We start from the raw sequence: 15,163 nt of genomic DNA, 5'->3' as shown, positions 1-15,163 counted from the left end.
TAAGAGGGAGCGTGCTGACCCTTGTGATTATAAAGGCTCCATATCAATCAGTGGTAGCTAAACTTCAGGTGTCAGTTTCTGAGGTACTTTTGGCCTTAATCTTCACGGATATTAGATCATTAGATCATTATTTGCCGTGGGGGTGGCTGTCTGCTGAATCTGGGTTATCAGGTTTAGTGCTGATTTATTTCCAGCCCCCAATCTGAGGGATGAAAGGACTTCCTGTCAGAAATGGAAGGCATTTAGTTTGCTTTTCTTCGTTACCTTGCTCGTACAGCTTCTAGCAATTTGCAGTTGCACGTTATGGCCTAGTTTCAATAATTGTATAACTTTTAAACTTTTGGTTGTGTCCTTGATGACTTAAATGTGTCCAAATGTGTTAAATATCTGTGTTTAAAAGTTCATCGAAATATAACGTGTAGTTGTCTTTACTAATATGTGTGCTACGTATGGGATGGACTATGATCTACTATTGATCTATCAATATCAATTCCTATCAAAATCAATATCTATTCTGGGTTATTTTAATAAGTCAGAAGTAATGTAAGATAATTCATGGGTTAGTCACACACACACACAATACAATGTCAAAAAGGTGTTTTACCTATATAAAATGGGTGTGGTATTAGGTGCCAGGGACATATTTTGATTTGTTTGGGGTCAGATTGGGAGGTCATGTTTAATTGGCTGGATGGGTCAGCCAAGCAAAGCAAAGATGGGTGGTGCTTAATGTAAGTTTAAATGTCTTGGCGCGAATGTATACGGGCAGATGTAATTTCCGGTTTTCATCTCTTTACTGTCGATTAATTCACTGCTGTAAATCTATTTGAACAACACGTCCTTTGTCTGAGCTTCTGATTGTGAAAATAGTTTAATACTAGAATTGGCAACTACACTATATCAATAACTATCAATATCAATAGTAAATATATATCTTGCTGTCTTTGCATGGACTCTTTTCAAAAGAATGCTTTTGACAAAAGGGTTTGAGCATCTAACTGAGGATTTTACCACAGCAAAATATTTATGTTTGGTTCAGTTTGTGTGTGTGTGTGTGTTGGTGTGTATGTGTTGGTGTTATGAGTCATCATCGCTTGATTAACACAAAAACAACTGATCAAAAACTTACAACACCATCTCTGTAAGAATCTCTGCCTCTGCAATGAAAAAGGGTGGATAGTTTCAAACTGTAGGATTTCTTCTAAGGCCTATAGTGACTGGTCTGTTTAAAAACCGCATTTTATAAGGTGCGGGCGTGTTAGGTGGAGAGAAAAGGAGAAAGACACTCTTTTAACGAGAGTGTTGGCGAACAGATTTCTTCCCTCTCCTTCTTTTTCCACCCACCACATTTCAGAGGCAGTTGGCTTCACAAGCTTCTAAGTGGGGGTGACGGTGTGTGAGCCAGATCTCATCCCCCCCCCCCCCCCGCCCCCCTTGGAACTCTGCGCCACATTCCCTCCCTCCATCCCTTGCGCCGCCCACTAAGCTGGGTCACCACGGCGATCTCACATGGCCGTCCCACGGGAGCCTGCTGCTGCTACTCACACAAAGCCAGCTCTGTGGAATTCTGGAGGTGTGCAGTGATGTGCCTCGCAGGGGTGGGTATGACCACGTGTGTGTGTGTGTGTGTGTGTGTGTGTGTGTATGTGAGGAAGTGTGTGTTTGTGAGTGAATGTGAGTGTACACACATGATTGTGTCTATTGTCTATGTGTCTGTGTGCACAAGTGGGTGTGTTTGTGAGAGAGTAGGAGTATGTGCGTAAATGTGTGTGTGTGTGTGTGTGTGCGTGAGAGTGTGTGAGAGAGAGGGAGGGGAAGGGAAAGATAGAGCGTGAGTGAGACACAGACAGAGAGAGAAAGAGAGTGAGGGCTGTGAACTGCGTCAGAGTGACTCATCAACCAGTTTCAGAATGTGTGAGTGTGATGCACATGCAAATCGACTGCATAGGTGTTCCTTGGGTTCTCTCAGATCTCAGAGTTCCTTGGGTTCTGACAGTTTAGAATGTTAATGGTTCCAATCAGGAACAGTTTTGTCTAACTGTTAGACTAAGGCCCAATTTACACACAGGTTTTCGCGATGTCGGCACAGCCGACATCTGTACACCGACAGCTTTTTTCAGCGTCTAAACGCAAATTTAACTGTCGGTGTGCCGATGTCGGCCGAATTTCAGCCGACAGCCCCGTACTGTTCGCCCGACAGCCCATCGGGAGTCCCCGACATCGACATCTGTAAGGCATATTACAGACAGTGTTGCTAGGCAACATCGCTATCAACAGAGGCAAACTGAGAAACTTCCTGCGGTGTGTGTAAATGCGCCCCGACATCTACGTGCAGATGTCGCGAAGATGACGCCGACATCGCGAAAACCTGTGTGTAAATTGGGCCTAACACATCTACAATACAACAACAGTTATTATTTAGACTAAGGCCCAATTTACACACAGGTTTTCGCGATGTCGGCGACATCTTCGCGACATCTGCACGTAGATGTCGGGGACTCCCGATGGGCTGTCGGGCGAATAGTACGGGGCTGTCGGCTGAAATTCGGCCGACATCGGCACACCGACAGTTAAATTTGCGTTTAGACGCTGAAAAAAGCTGTCGGTGTACAGATGTCGGCTGTGCCGACATCGCGAAAACCTGTGTGTAAATTGGGCCTAATTCACAAAGGCAATTATATATTACTACGAGTGATTATCTAAAACTATAAAGAATAGAACAACACCCACTGTATGGTCTCAAAAAATAAACTTTAATATCTATGTGCTGTTAAACAAATAAAATATATTAGTGTTTACAAAAAAACATGTGCACGACTATGCAAACCTACCCTAATAGGTCACTTATACCGAACAACAATGGCGATCAGTGTGGCCTACAGTAAGAAGGCTAGCAACCATCCTCACATTTCTGCCCTCCGGACCCAGGCGATTTGGAGATGTGATGGAAGGTCGCACTGAAACATCTACACAGACACACAATCTATAACCAGAGGGTAAGGGGCTGGTGTGAACTAAAGGCATCTATATCACTTGTGGTGCACTGATGGTGACTAAGCACATTATTACTGTAAGGGAAGGGGAGCAGTAATGGACTTTACATTGAGATTGACCAGTTTACCACCATCAGGACATGTTTAGCATGACTGTGCATTATTTATTTAAGAATTACAACACAATGATGCTTTTATCTTGAGAAAAATTATATTTCTTAGCAAATAATGTTTTGTTTTTTCTTTACAAATGAGGATGGGGTACACCAATGAAATGATGAAGGGTGAGTTTATCTTAAGTTCATAAACATCGATGAATGGTTGCATCTGACTTCAGAAATATTGGAGAGTTGGAGAAATCTCTTTAGAAATGTAACTGGAGTGTAACTGGTAGTGCAAAATACAAAATTCCTGAAAGCACCTTTGGGTGCGGAGGGGAGCTGGTTGGGACCTTCTAGGCTGGAGGCAGAAGAACTGTTTCATTTCACAAGACAAAGTAGTTTGTGTGTGTGTGTCTGTCTGTCTGTGTGTGTGTGTGTGCGTGTGTGTTTGTGTGTGTGTGTGTGTGTGTGTGTGTGTGTGTGTGTGTGTGTCTTTGTGTCTGTGTGTCTGTGTGTGTGTGTGAGAGCGAGAGAGAGATAGCATCAAAATAACATACAGCTTAGATATAGAACAATGATACAATATCAATCACTTGTCTTTTGAGATAACCTACAGTGAAAATGAATGGATGAATTTGTAAGTGCCACAATCATTGCACATCTACATCTAATAACAAAAGGACATTTTGCAAAGGAGTGCAAGCAAATACCTGTCACACTAACAGAGTCTAGGACTAGCGATGTTGATAGACATAAAAATACTGTACAATGGGCCAAATACCTGAACTACAAAGCTCGACTTCCAAGTGACAAAATACTGTATTTGGTATTTTTCCGCACACAGAAAACACTCTAAGGACACCGGCCGTACCCTTTTCCATAGGAACAGCTAATGTTCGAAGCTTTCAGACAATACACTCAACCCACACCCCGCTGTCAAAATAAAAGCGGGGTATAGGACATCATTGTGTTTTTAATTAGCTGCCCCTTACTTTCCTCTTTTACTGAAGGCCATTCAGTTTTACCCACTGCATTAAATACAAGATCATTTTTGGTCTAATTGTCCATCATGGAATTAAATAAAGCAAAAAAAAACAAACGAACAAACAAAAACCCAATCTGATTTGTTTACAGTACATACAAAAGAACAAACGTTTGGCCGTCCTTTATATGAAGGTGAAGCATTCTTAAATAACATACTGTATATTAGAAGACCATTCAAAAGAGAGAAAAAAAAAACATATGTTCAAACGGACACCAACAAACTCAACTGCCATCAACAACACACATCCTCTGTCTATCTCAGGTTTCAATGAAGGATTTAGGCGCTTCGGGAAAAGCTAAAAAAATACACATATTCAGAATAAAAGTAAAGAAAGGAAAAAAATAAATCTATATTTTAGGCATTGTTGGCTGTTAAGGCAGTGCTGTAATAGACCTGTGCTTACTTGGACAAAAGGTACCGTAGTGTGTGACAGAAACTAAAACTGTGAAGTGACAATAGCCGGGGTTGAAGACACTATCTGGAATCCTCCGGCTCTGCCTTTATAACTGTTTTGTCCAAAAGACTGAACCTCCGATGTCCATTTTCTGAAAATAAAGAGACAGACAGGCACACATAAACATCCATACTAAAGAATAACAAAACAATAACTAAGGCTCTGTGCTTCTGTGCTAAAAAAACAGGAATTAATTTATGCAAGATAAGATTTTTTTTTCAGTCAATTTTATTTCAGTGCCTCATTAAAACTGACACTGATTGACAGAAATCCCTCCTACATTTCTGTCAAAAAAGTGCAAAGTTGTCAGAAAATATGAAGCCGTGTTCAAATGGTAGGCATGCCCCCTACTCGCCCACCCTCGAGACGTATGCGTCTCTTATGCGTCAGAAGCCTGGGGCGGAGGGGGCTCACCTAAGCCTTTACACATGAAAGCAGAAGCCCACGTCTAGGAGTAGAGGATCATAGACTCTTCTGAATGGTAAATAAAGCCCACACTTGGAGAAGAGGGATCATAGACTCTTCTGAATGGTTAATAAGCAGCACACAGGGTCCAGTGGGAGGGTAAGCATCTGAAATGGGTTTACGCCAAAGAGGACGTTACGAAACAGAATCAACTCAAACACGGGCGCTGACCTGCTCCATGCTTTCTGGTCTCCTGGGAGATGTGATTATGATGTCGCTTCAGCTCATTGGCTAGCTGCCTCCCAAGGGGAATGTCCCCCTCCGCTGGATTGGACACACGGAGATTCAAGGGCCTATCACCTGCAAGGAAGATGCATGTGTAGGACACAGTCACATCATCATCATCATCATCATCATCATTGTCACATCATCATCATCATTTCTTTTTCATTGTCTTCCATCCAGTCTGACTGTTTGAAATTCCATCACGCTATGGTTGTTTTCCCCAGAGTAATGGTGCCTCGTGAACCATCCATACAGTAACAATATCATGATATACAGTATGTGATCAGTAAAATTAAACTGGATTACAGTCGGCTAAAATATATAACATATCTAATATATGCATGTTATTTAACTTGTGTATGTTGTATAACACATCTAATATATGTATGCTATTTAACTTGTGTATATACAGTGGTGGCCAAAATTATTAGAACACTAGACATTTTTAAGAGTTTTCAGTTGTTTTTGTTGAATTGGCCTTTAAAATACCTTAAAAACGAATTCAATATCTACAAAGTCATCATTATGCTCTAGAAACCATAGAATAGAGCCATCATTTTGAGATTTAGGTCATTTTCCGTACAAAAACAAGCTAGGCCTATTTCACTGTCAATGTCACACAATCATGTTCCTGCACAGAAGAAGCCAAATTACTTCTGTAATCATTGTCAGGTGTTATTGTGGTTACATTGATGGTGATGCAAGAGTCTTAGGACACACCTCGGCGATTCTTTTGAATGTACAAGGCCTATCCTGCTCATTAAGTGATTGGTAACATCAGGGTTTTGTCACTGAGGCCACACCACCAAATGGTATAGATCCAAAGCCTCTAGAAGCAGTCTTGAACCACATGTTGCTCTTTGAACATGGCTAAGGTGAAGAAGGAGCTAACGAGTGAGCAACGGGTTTGAATAAAGGCTTTTTTGATGCTGGCTGGAGTTACTGCCCCATAGCCAAGGACTTGAGATGCAGTCCAAGCACTGTAAAGTACACTTTAGACCACCATGGCACCAGAACCGAAAGGGGAGAGGTTTCAAAAAGAAACTTTCAGACACACAAGAGAAGCATCTCAAAATTCTCAGTCTTCAGGACAGAAGAAAGACTTCACAAGAACTGTGTGACGAGATCAACATCACAATGACTAATGGTGCATTAGTGTCTTCAACAACTGTCCGTCGGAAACTGGGAGAAGAAGGACTTTTTGGCAGAATAGCAGCAAAGAAACATTACTGAAAGAGAACAATTGAGTGTAACGCCTGAAATTTGCAAAATAACACAAGAAATGGACAAAGAAAGATTGGTTTAAGTGTTGTGTACTGATGAGTCCAGGTTTGAATAGTTTGGCAACAAGCAAAGCGTGTATGTTCCACAAAGTGAGGGGGAGAGATACAAAAATTAGTATCTCTTGCCAACAGTTAAACAAGGAGCGGGTAGCATTATACTGTGGGGTGCAATTTAAGCCTCAGGAACAGGTGACTTTGGCTAAATTGATGGCATCACGGATACAAAAGTATAACACAACATTCTGGTGAGGCACAAAGTTCCTTCTTGGAAACGTCTTATTGGGCCTGGATTTATTTTCCAAGAGGAAAATGACCCTAAACATTATTTGAACTATTGCCGAAACTACCGGCGACAAGGAATCTGCTAAAACATTAAAAATGATGGACCGGCCCTCTCAAAGTCCGGACTTCAAGCAAATTCGGGGCAAGTTGGAAAATAAACTCGACAGATCTATTGTAAATTCCAAGGAAAGCCTTTGGCTTGAGTTGCAGAAGGCATGGGATAACATTAGTGTTGAAGTTCTCAAGAAATATAGTGACTCTATGCCAGAGAGATGTGCTGCTGTAATTACTGCAAAAGGTGGACGTACCACATATTAAAGTTAAAAGTGGATAAAAACAGTAGGATTCACTTCATCTGATATTTGTTGTGCTCACAACAGCCATCTGCATGTTTCATGAACATTATGAAATTAAATCATGTTTTGGAGGCAAAAGAAAGGAAATTATTCTCAGATCTGTCAGGTGTTCTAATAATTTTGGCCACCACTGTATAACATATCTAATATACAGTATGTATGTTATTTAACTTGTGTATTTATAACACATCTAATATATGTGTGTTATTTAACTTGTGTACACATAACACATCTAATATATGTATGTTATTTAACTTGTGTATATATAACACATCTAATATATGTAGGCTATTTAACTTGTGTTTATATAACACATCGAATATATGTATGTTATTTAACTTGTGCATATATAACACATGTAATATAAGTATGTTATTTAACTTGTGTATATATAACACATCTAATATATGTATGTTATTTAACTTCATGTGCCGTAGTGCTGTCGTTGCATTAAAACAACAATAAAAAAAACCTTGGTGTTCACTGCTAGGGAATGTAACCATGGACAATGTTGTCTACTACCACACCAAACATTTAAGCTGGAGGAAAAGGATCAGGATGGCGAGGTGTGAGAGGGCCGAACCTTGCTGCTCGTGGCAGTTGTCAGGGGAGACGCCGTTGGTGCGCTGGCGGTCGCTGAGGTGTTTGAGCGCGGCAGCCGGAATCTTCCAGTCCAGAGCCTGGAGACGGTCCTGGGCCGCGGCGTCACGAAGGATCTCCATCTGCCTTCCCAACAGACGCTCCAGTTGCATCTACAGCACACACACACACACACACATTATATTAACATACACACACACACACACACACACACACACACACACACACACACACACACACACACACACACACACACATTATATTAACATACACACACACACACACACACACACACACATATTATATTAACATACACACACACACATATACACACACAAACACACACATACACACACACACACACACACACACACACACACACACAGACTTCCACAGGCACAAACAAATACACACACCCACACACAGACATACACACATTCTTTTAACATACAAACGCACACACACATTATACACTTACACACACCCAGACTTCCACAGGCACAAACAAATACACACACCCACACAAAGACATACACACATTATTTTAACATACACACACGCACACACACACATAATACACTTACACACACCCAGACTTCCACAGGCACAAAACAAATACACACACCCACCCACACACATATACGCAAACACAGAAGAGTACAGGCTCAAACACACATGCATCCATGCCTAAATGCGAAAGTGAATGAGAGTGACAGCAGGGCTTTCACACTCGTCTTTAACACCCCATATGCCATGTCAACATTGCTCTGGAGCGGATGAGGTAAGAGCTGAAGCAAACACACACACACACACACACACAGCCTCTAACACACACACACACACACACAAACACACACACACATACACACACACACACACACACACACACACACACACCCACCCACAGCCCCTAACACACACACACACACACACACACACACACACACACACACACACACACACACACACACACACCCAGAGCCCCTATCACAAAGTGTGGCAACGGGCCCAGGGCTGCGCCATTCTAAGCTATATTTTTAGCTCCCTGTCAGGCAGTGAAGCTCTACAGAATCAATGGTGCCTTGCCTTAACAGACAGGGGTGTGTCTCCCAAAAGCATCATCACAGTGACAGTCTTTGTTAAATAGAAAAACCTAACAACTACCTTTGTTAAATAGACAAAATTAAACGCAACTGCCTTTGTTAAATAGACAAACTGAAATGCAACTACCTTTGTTAAATAGACAAACTTAAACGCAACTACCTTTGTTAAAACAAAAGACTTAAACGCAACTATCTTTGTTAAATAAAATTAAATACTTAAATGCAACTACATTTGGTACATGACAAACAGATCATTAATGGCTCTCTCAGTTACTGTGGTGGGTGGTGGGAACGCATGCCAGAACAGGATCCTCTGGGATCAACAGGAAGCTATTGGGATCTACTGGGGTCTACTGGGGTCTACTGGGATCTACTGGGATCTACTGGGGTCTGGTTAGGAGTGGCTACCTGGAGGTTCCTGATGAGCACCTCTTCTCCTTTGGTTTTGGCGCAGGCGAGCTGCTCCCGCAGTGTCTCCTGTCGCATGTAGATGGTCTGGAGAGCTTCCTGAAGGTCAAAGTACCCCTCCTGAGGATAAAACAGCGGAGCATTAACCTCAACAGCAGAACCGCTGAGGGCAACAGAGTGGCGATGTGGGAGTTAAAGGTGAGGTCCTCGATCCTGCCAAAAGGTTGTTTATATTTGAGCTCAACAGCCAATCAATAACATCCCTCCCTTACGTGCTGCTGGAGCCCCTTTAGAGCACAAACACACCTGGATGTTGATTGGCTGGAATAGCGTATGACTCGGCCTGAGCTACGTATGTCCCATTTACAGAGCCAGGACTGTGCATGGACATCTGAGCTTACAGAGCCAGGACTGTGCATGGACATCTGAGCTTACAGAGCCAGGACTGTGCATGGACATCTGAGCTTACAGAGCCAGGATTGTGCATGAACATCTGAGCTCACAGAGCCAGGACTGTGCATGGACATCTGAGCTTACAGAGCCAGGACTGTGCATGGACATCTGAGCTTTCTGACTGCACACACTGGATGGAAAGGTATAAGGAACGTGAGGAGAATTTCACTAAATTTGACACAAAGTGTAATGGAATATAATCAAGGACTGAACCTTTAACCTCAGCGGTGCAGCCACGTTTTAAAATAAAACAGATTAATATTACTCCTGACCGCTCTCTCTTGATGTCTGTGTCTGTGGTGCAAATATGGCATTCACGTGGATCACAGAGTCTGTCATTACACGGTGAATCACTGTGGTCATTCGGCCGTCTCAAAGGGACAGCACACACACTTTAAATATAAAATAAACATTGGGCTGGTACCATTCTGGTTCAGGCCTTCACATCTTTGGGTCTATAAATCTTTTCTGTGAAAACTGTGCTGTCACATATGGCTAAAGCAGGTTTACATTTATGACATTTATGGCATGACCAGATAAAAGCATGTTTACATTTACAGGCACACATAGTCATTGTCCATCTTAACCTTTGACCTCTGACCTCCAACAGACACATTAACACTTCTAACCTGTACTGTATGCAGTGATGAATGATATAAAATGTGAAAAAGCTGTGTCTATAAAACAGCATTGGATTCCTATTGTAAAACCACAATGGTTTAGTCACCATAGGAACATCACTTGCCTCCTGTAGTAAGATCATACTGGTTTTGTCACACACTGAGTTGAAAGCAAGTGACCAGACAGCTGAATAGTAGCAGCCACAAAGCCCCACCTGTGGTCCTGCACACACACTGTTTCCCCTCCCACCATCTCGCCTCTCTCTGTTTCGCCACAACGCCAGTTAAGTTGTGTGATCGCGTCTGTGACGTGGGACATGGCCGTGGCCCACAGTCTGCATACGTCTGAGTTTGCAAGCAGTGGGTGTGGGTGAGTCTGGTGTCTTCCCACACATTGATGTCAGCACTCAGATGAAGAGGGCGGTTCTGGGCTTTCCTACTGAAGGAGGGGGTGGCATAGGTGAAGGGTGGAGTGCGACAACACTCTAGACTATTATCTATGTGACGTTATTTTGTCTGAAAAATAGAAAGTAACTTTCTGCTTAGATAGTTAAGTAGACACTTCATGTTGTTGAAGATACTATTAGCCACACACTTTTTGCCTTATAGTTAAACCTCCACTGTAAGGGAAACCAGTCCATAGAATAAAAAAGCACAACTTCTGTGCCAGAGCAGCTAGTTCTTGCTGAAGATACTTAGCATGTTGTTATATTAGCTGAAGACCCTTTTTGCTTACTTTAACCTCTACTCTAAGGGTAATGAAAGCAAGCTCTTGATTTATGTATTTATTTTTTTGCACTTTATCATTAGTTTGTGCATTAAACCTCGAGAGCATAATCTGCTACTCGCGAGGCAGCTTAGCACAGGCAAACTGTGAATGTGATTCACTGTAATAATTGCTCTCCGGAGACTGCTACACCAGGGGCTGCTCAGCAAATAACGTGCATTTCAATGAAAATAAGACACGAACCGAAATGAGTCAAATATTGTGTGTGGGATGGTGCGACCAACAGGGATCCGTAAACTCTGAACAGAAAATCAATAAAGACCTCCTTGGAAAAACACGGGGAGAAGACAACCTGCACAAATTAAAGTGGGATGTTCGGAGCTGGAATGGATTACGTGTAATGGGTGTAATAAGGGTTGAGGTAGTGAGCCATGCTCTGTTTTGATTAAACCTGAACGTGTGATGTCAGGCTTGCGTCATCACTGCAGGCGAAGCTGCGCTTACCTCAGATTTGATTCTTTTCGGAGAGGGTTCATCACCACACCGGGATCTAGAAGGGGAACATCAATCAATCAATTTGTTTATTTGATCAAGAGGGACAATGTACATTCATGAACATTAAAATGTAAATGCCCCCAATTATAGCCAAAAGGCTAGTTTCCATTGGCAGTCCCTCTGCCAGAGTGCATTATCATAGTATTACTCAACTCAACTCTGCATTCAGCTATCTGGCCACAGAAGGCCTATTTCCGTAACAGAGACTCCAAAGCCAATTCTCACGTATGTACCCCTAATTTAATTCATTGGTAATCAATGAAATTGATCGATGTTTTCAAATGAACAAGTATTCAGTTAGCAGGCACTTTTAACCAGTCACTTACAGTACAAATGTACTCTTTCATTTCATTAACATGGTGGATATGATCATCCATACTTAAATATGACTAAATATGACTATATATGACCGTATATATATGATTTATATGACTTGTATGTTCTCCCTATGACTTACTTGCAGGTTCTGTAGGTGTATTTGTAGGTGACCTCCCGTGACACCTGCCGTGCCAAACCAAACAGCTCGTCTCTCCTCGTCAGAAGGGAGCAGTCCTTCATACACAACTGAGCTGCGGCCTCGTTCACAGTGAGCTGGTGAAAAAAGAGTATTCATTATGAAGTTAAAACGCTGCTCTAGGTTTTGCAATTTAAACATGTGTCACAAAAGATTAGAATATATTGGAAATGTTGTTTAAAGTTAGGGTCTTCTGACTATCTGTTGTGTGTATTTGAAGGGAAATGGGAACGGTTAACCAAAAATATGTTTTCACAATAATACTATTAAGGACACATTATTTAAATTCCACCATGTGAACGTACCCCAGAGTCTTACTGACCATTTATCACACCATAACACTGACTCCAAAATCTAAAATGGCATATCTCAAGGAAGACTGACGCCATACAGCACAAACATATATTGGCCAAAAGTGAAAGGTGAACTGATTGGTTGTGCAGCTACCTCATGCAGAGTCAGGTGCTTCCCATCTCTCCTCTTGGAGTCGAAGCGGCCGTAGATGGCGCTGTACTTGCGGATCTCCTCCTCCTTGCGCAGGTCGTCGGCTTCGCTCATCTCGAAGATGTGCCCGATCATCTTGGCCAGCTTCTTGTTGCCCCTCACCTGCTCCCTGACCTCAGCGGGGTCGCTCCGGGGCAGGTCCTGGGCGAGCCTCTCCACACACTCCGTCACCGACGTCACGGCGGCCGCGTCCAGCGCCTCCAGGGTGTCCCGTGGAGAGCAGGGCGACGACGCCTCGCACGGAGACAGGCTTGGCTCGCTGTCGTTGCCATGGCTACCCAGCCAGAACCGCCCGCTCTCCCCACCGCCGCCGCCGCCACTCTGCAGGGGCGAGCCTGGCACGGGGGTGCCCTCTCGGCTGCCATCCAGGCAGGCGTTGCCCAACAGCGCTTTGGGCACACGGAGCGTGTGTGTCTCCCGACCGCCACCCCCTGCTCCTCCGTTACTGTTGCCCAGGAGCGGGCTGGGCGAGCCCTCGGGCGGCACCTTGTAGACGGGGATGCTGCAGACGGGCAGCGACGCCAGGGGCTGGTTGAAGAGCGCCGGGTTGGTGACCCAGTCGCGCAGAGCCTTCTGCAGGCGGCGCACGTGCAGCGGCTTGCTGGCCATGCCCACCAGTGCCATGATCTCCAGGAACTCGTCCTCGCCCGCCTCGCACAGCTGCTGCACGTCGTCGCCGCCCTGCTGGATGAAGGCGTCGTAGTAGGCCAGCAGGTTGGCCCGCTGAAGGATGCGGTAGAGCTGCAGCTCCCCAAGGGTCCTCAGCAAGGCTGCCGACATCGCACACACACCACCAGAGACAGAGGGTGGGAGAGAGGGCGTGTGTGTGTGTGTGTGTGTGGGGCGGGAGATTGGATAAATCTGAGGGGAGATATATGAAAGACAGAGAGAGAAAGATAAAGAGAGTGAGCGAGAGAGAGAGCGAGAAAGAGAGAGAGAAAGTTGGTCAAGTTTGCATAACAGTTGCTCCATTAAGACTTGCATTACCATTTACAAGGGCCAATAAACACAGATCAACTCCCTGTCCAATGAGAGAGAGAGAGAGGGAGACAGAGACAAGGAGAGAAAGAGATAGAGAGAGGGAAACAGAGACAAGGAGATAGAGAGAGAGATAGAGAGAGATAGAGAAAGAGAGAGATAGAGGGTACAACAAAGAAAGAAAGAAGACAGGGAGTCTAGTTCCCATGACAGGCATCTGGGAGAGTAGCATTCCAGAGGGCTCTTTTGGCAGCATGTGTGCAGACCGGTTGACATTTAGTCATTTAGCAGACGCTTTTATCCTAAGAGACTTACAAGGATGTATATACATTTTACATCTATACTGATGGCACACCAGGAGCAATTAGGGGTTCAGTGTCTTGCTCAAGGACGCTTCGACAGTAAGAAATTGAACTAGCAACCTTCTGATTACTTAACGAGTTCTCTACCTCCTGCAACACTGTCGCCCCAGTGAACAGGTGAGGCTCTTGGTCTTCCACCTTCCCCTACAGTGTGAGTGCAGACCGGCTGATTCAAGTGGCAATCTGACATATTATATGCAGATATTTAGAGAAAAAGAAACAAATCTTTGTGAGGTTGACAAGGTTGTGTCTAACAAAAATCTATCGCAAGTGTCAGGTTGACAGTGAAGCCTTCAAGTAAACCTGAAGAAACAGATAAGGATATGACAGATAAATTAAGGCTTCAATGCAGCCAGGAACACTGGCATCAACTGGATTGTTTATGTGTGTCATTTATTTATAGAAACACCCACTGGACAAACGGTCCCCCATTGTGACCCTGGAAATACTTTCTCTGAAGTGAAAAGAAACATTTACTCCATCTTTGAAACAGCTTTTTGTTATCGCTAAATAGGGTAAGTAGTATTTACATTATTGCGATCATATTTCTTGCAGCTTGAACCTACGCTGTGAGGAAAGAGAGCACAATGCAATACAGTTGAGAGACTGGATGGCTATCGCAGCTTCTTGGCAACGCCTACCAGAACCTTTTCTGGATCTTAACAGAGGCTTCTCCCACACTCGTAGTCCCCACTCTGTGCCCCATTTTCAATCGGTAGCCTACAGCAAGTAGCCGAGTGCTCTGAAGTGCGAACACAAAGTACCCAAGGCTACACAGGTTATAACGTGGTTCATGCAGGGATGTAAATACTGCAAAATACGGTTACAACTCGGATGTCGGAGTGTGTCATCGTTACAAACGCAGCTTTCCATTTTCACTTTATTGTTAAAACGTAATGTATCGTTGAAAAAAAAGTAGACAAACATTGTCGCTAACCTGTCAGAATTTCGCAAGCGGAATGTTGCAGTCGCCGTCCGAATACTCGCTTCCCGCCGCACCACTGCAGACGCGCGCACTTCCACTTCTCTCCCTTGACTTCTGCTAACTGTAAATTGCGCGCGCGTGAGTGAGTGTATTAAGGTTGCCGTGACCGACACCGGTGCTGTCTGCTGCCCCCTCCACCTCTTCTGCTCG

The 15,163-nt window shown here is 43.7% G+C and overlaps 1 protein-coding gene across 1 annotated transcript; it reads right to left on the bottom strand.

Moving 5' to 3' along the window:
* Window positions 1-4,390: 4,390 nt before the first annotated feature.
* Window positions 4,391-13,468, bottom strand: LOC308362028 (NGFI-A-binding protein 1-like; the record flags this gene model as incomplete). The annotated part of the gene is made up of 7 exons (XM_080834520.1): window positions 4,391-4,684; window positions 5,230-5,358; window positions 7,788-7,956; window positions 9,316-9,435; window positions 11,620-11,665; window positions 12,128-12,261; window positions 12,632-13,468. 7 exons carry the CDS (start codon window positions 13,466-13,468, stop codon window positions 4,614-4,616), a joined length of 1,506 nt encoding a protein of 501 aa, XP_080690646.1. The 3' UTR covers window positions 4,391-4,613.
* Window positions 13,469-15,163: the final 1,695 nt, after the last annotated feature.

The sequence above is a fragment of the Sprattus sprattus genome, assembly GCF_963457725.1.
Source record: "Sprattus sprattus genome assembly, chromosome: 3".
NCBI lineage: Eukaryota > Metazoa > Chordata > Actinopteri > Clupeiformes > Clupeidae > Sprattus > Sprattus sprattus.
This window is presented reverse-complemented; position numbering and strand designations above follow the sequence as displayed.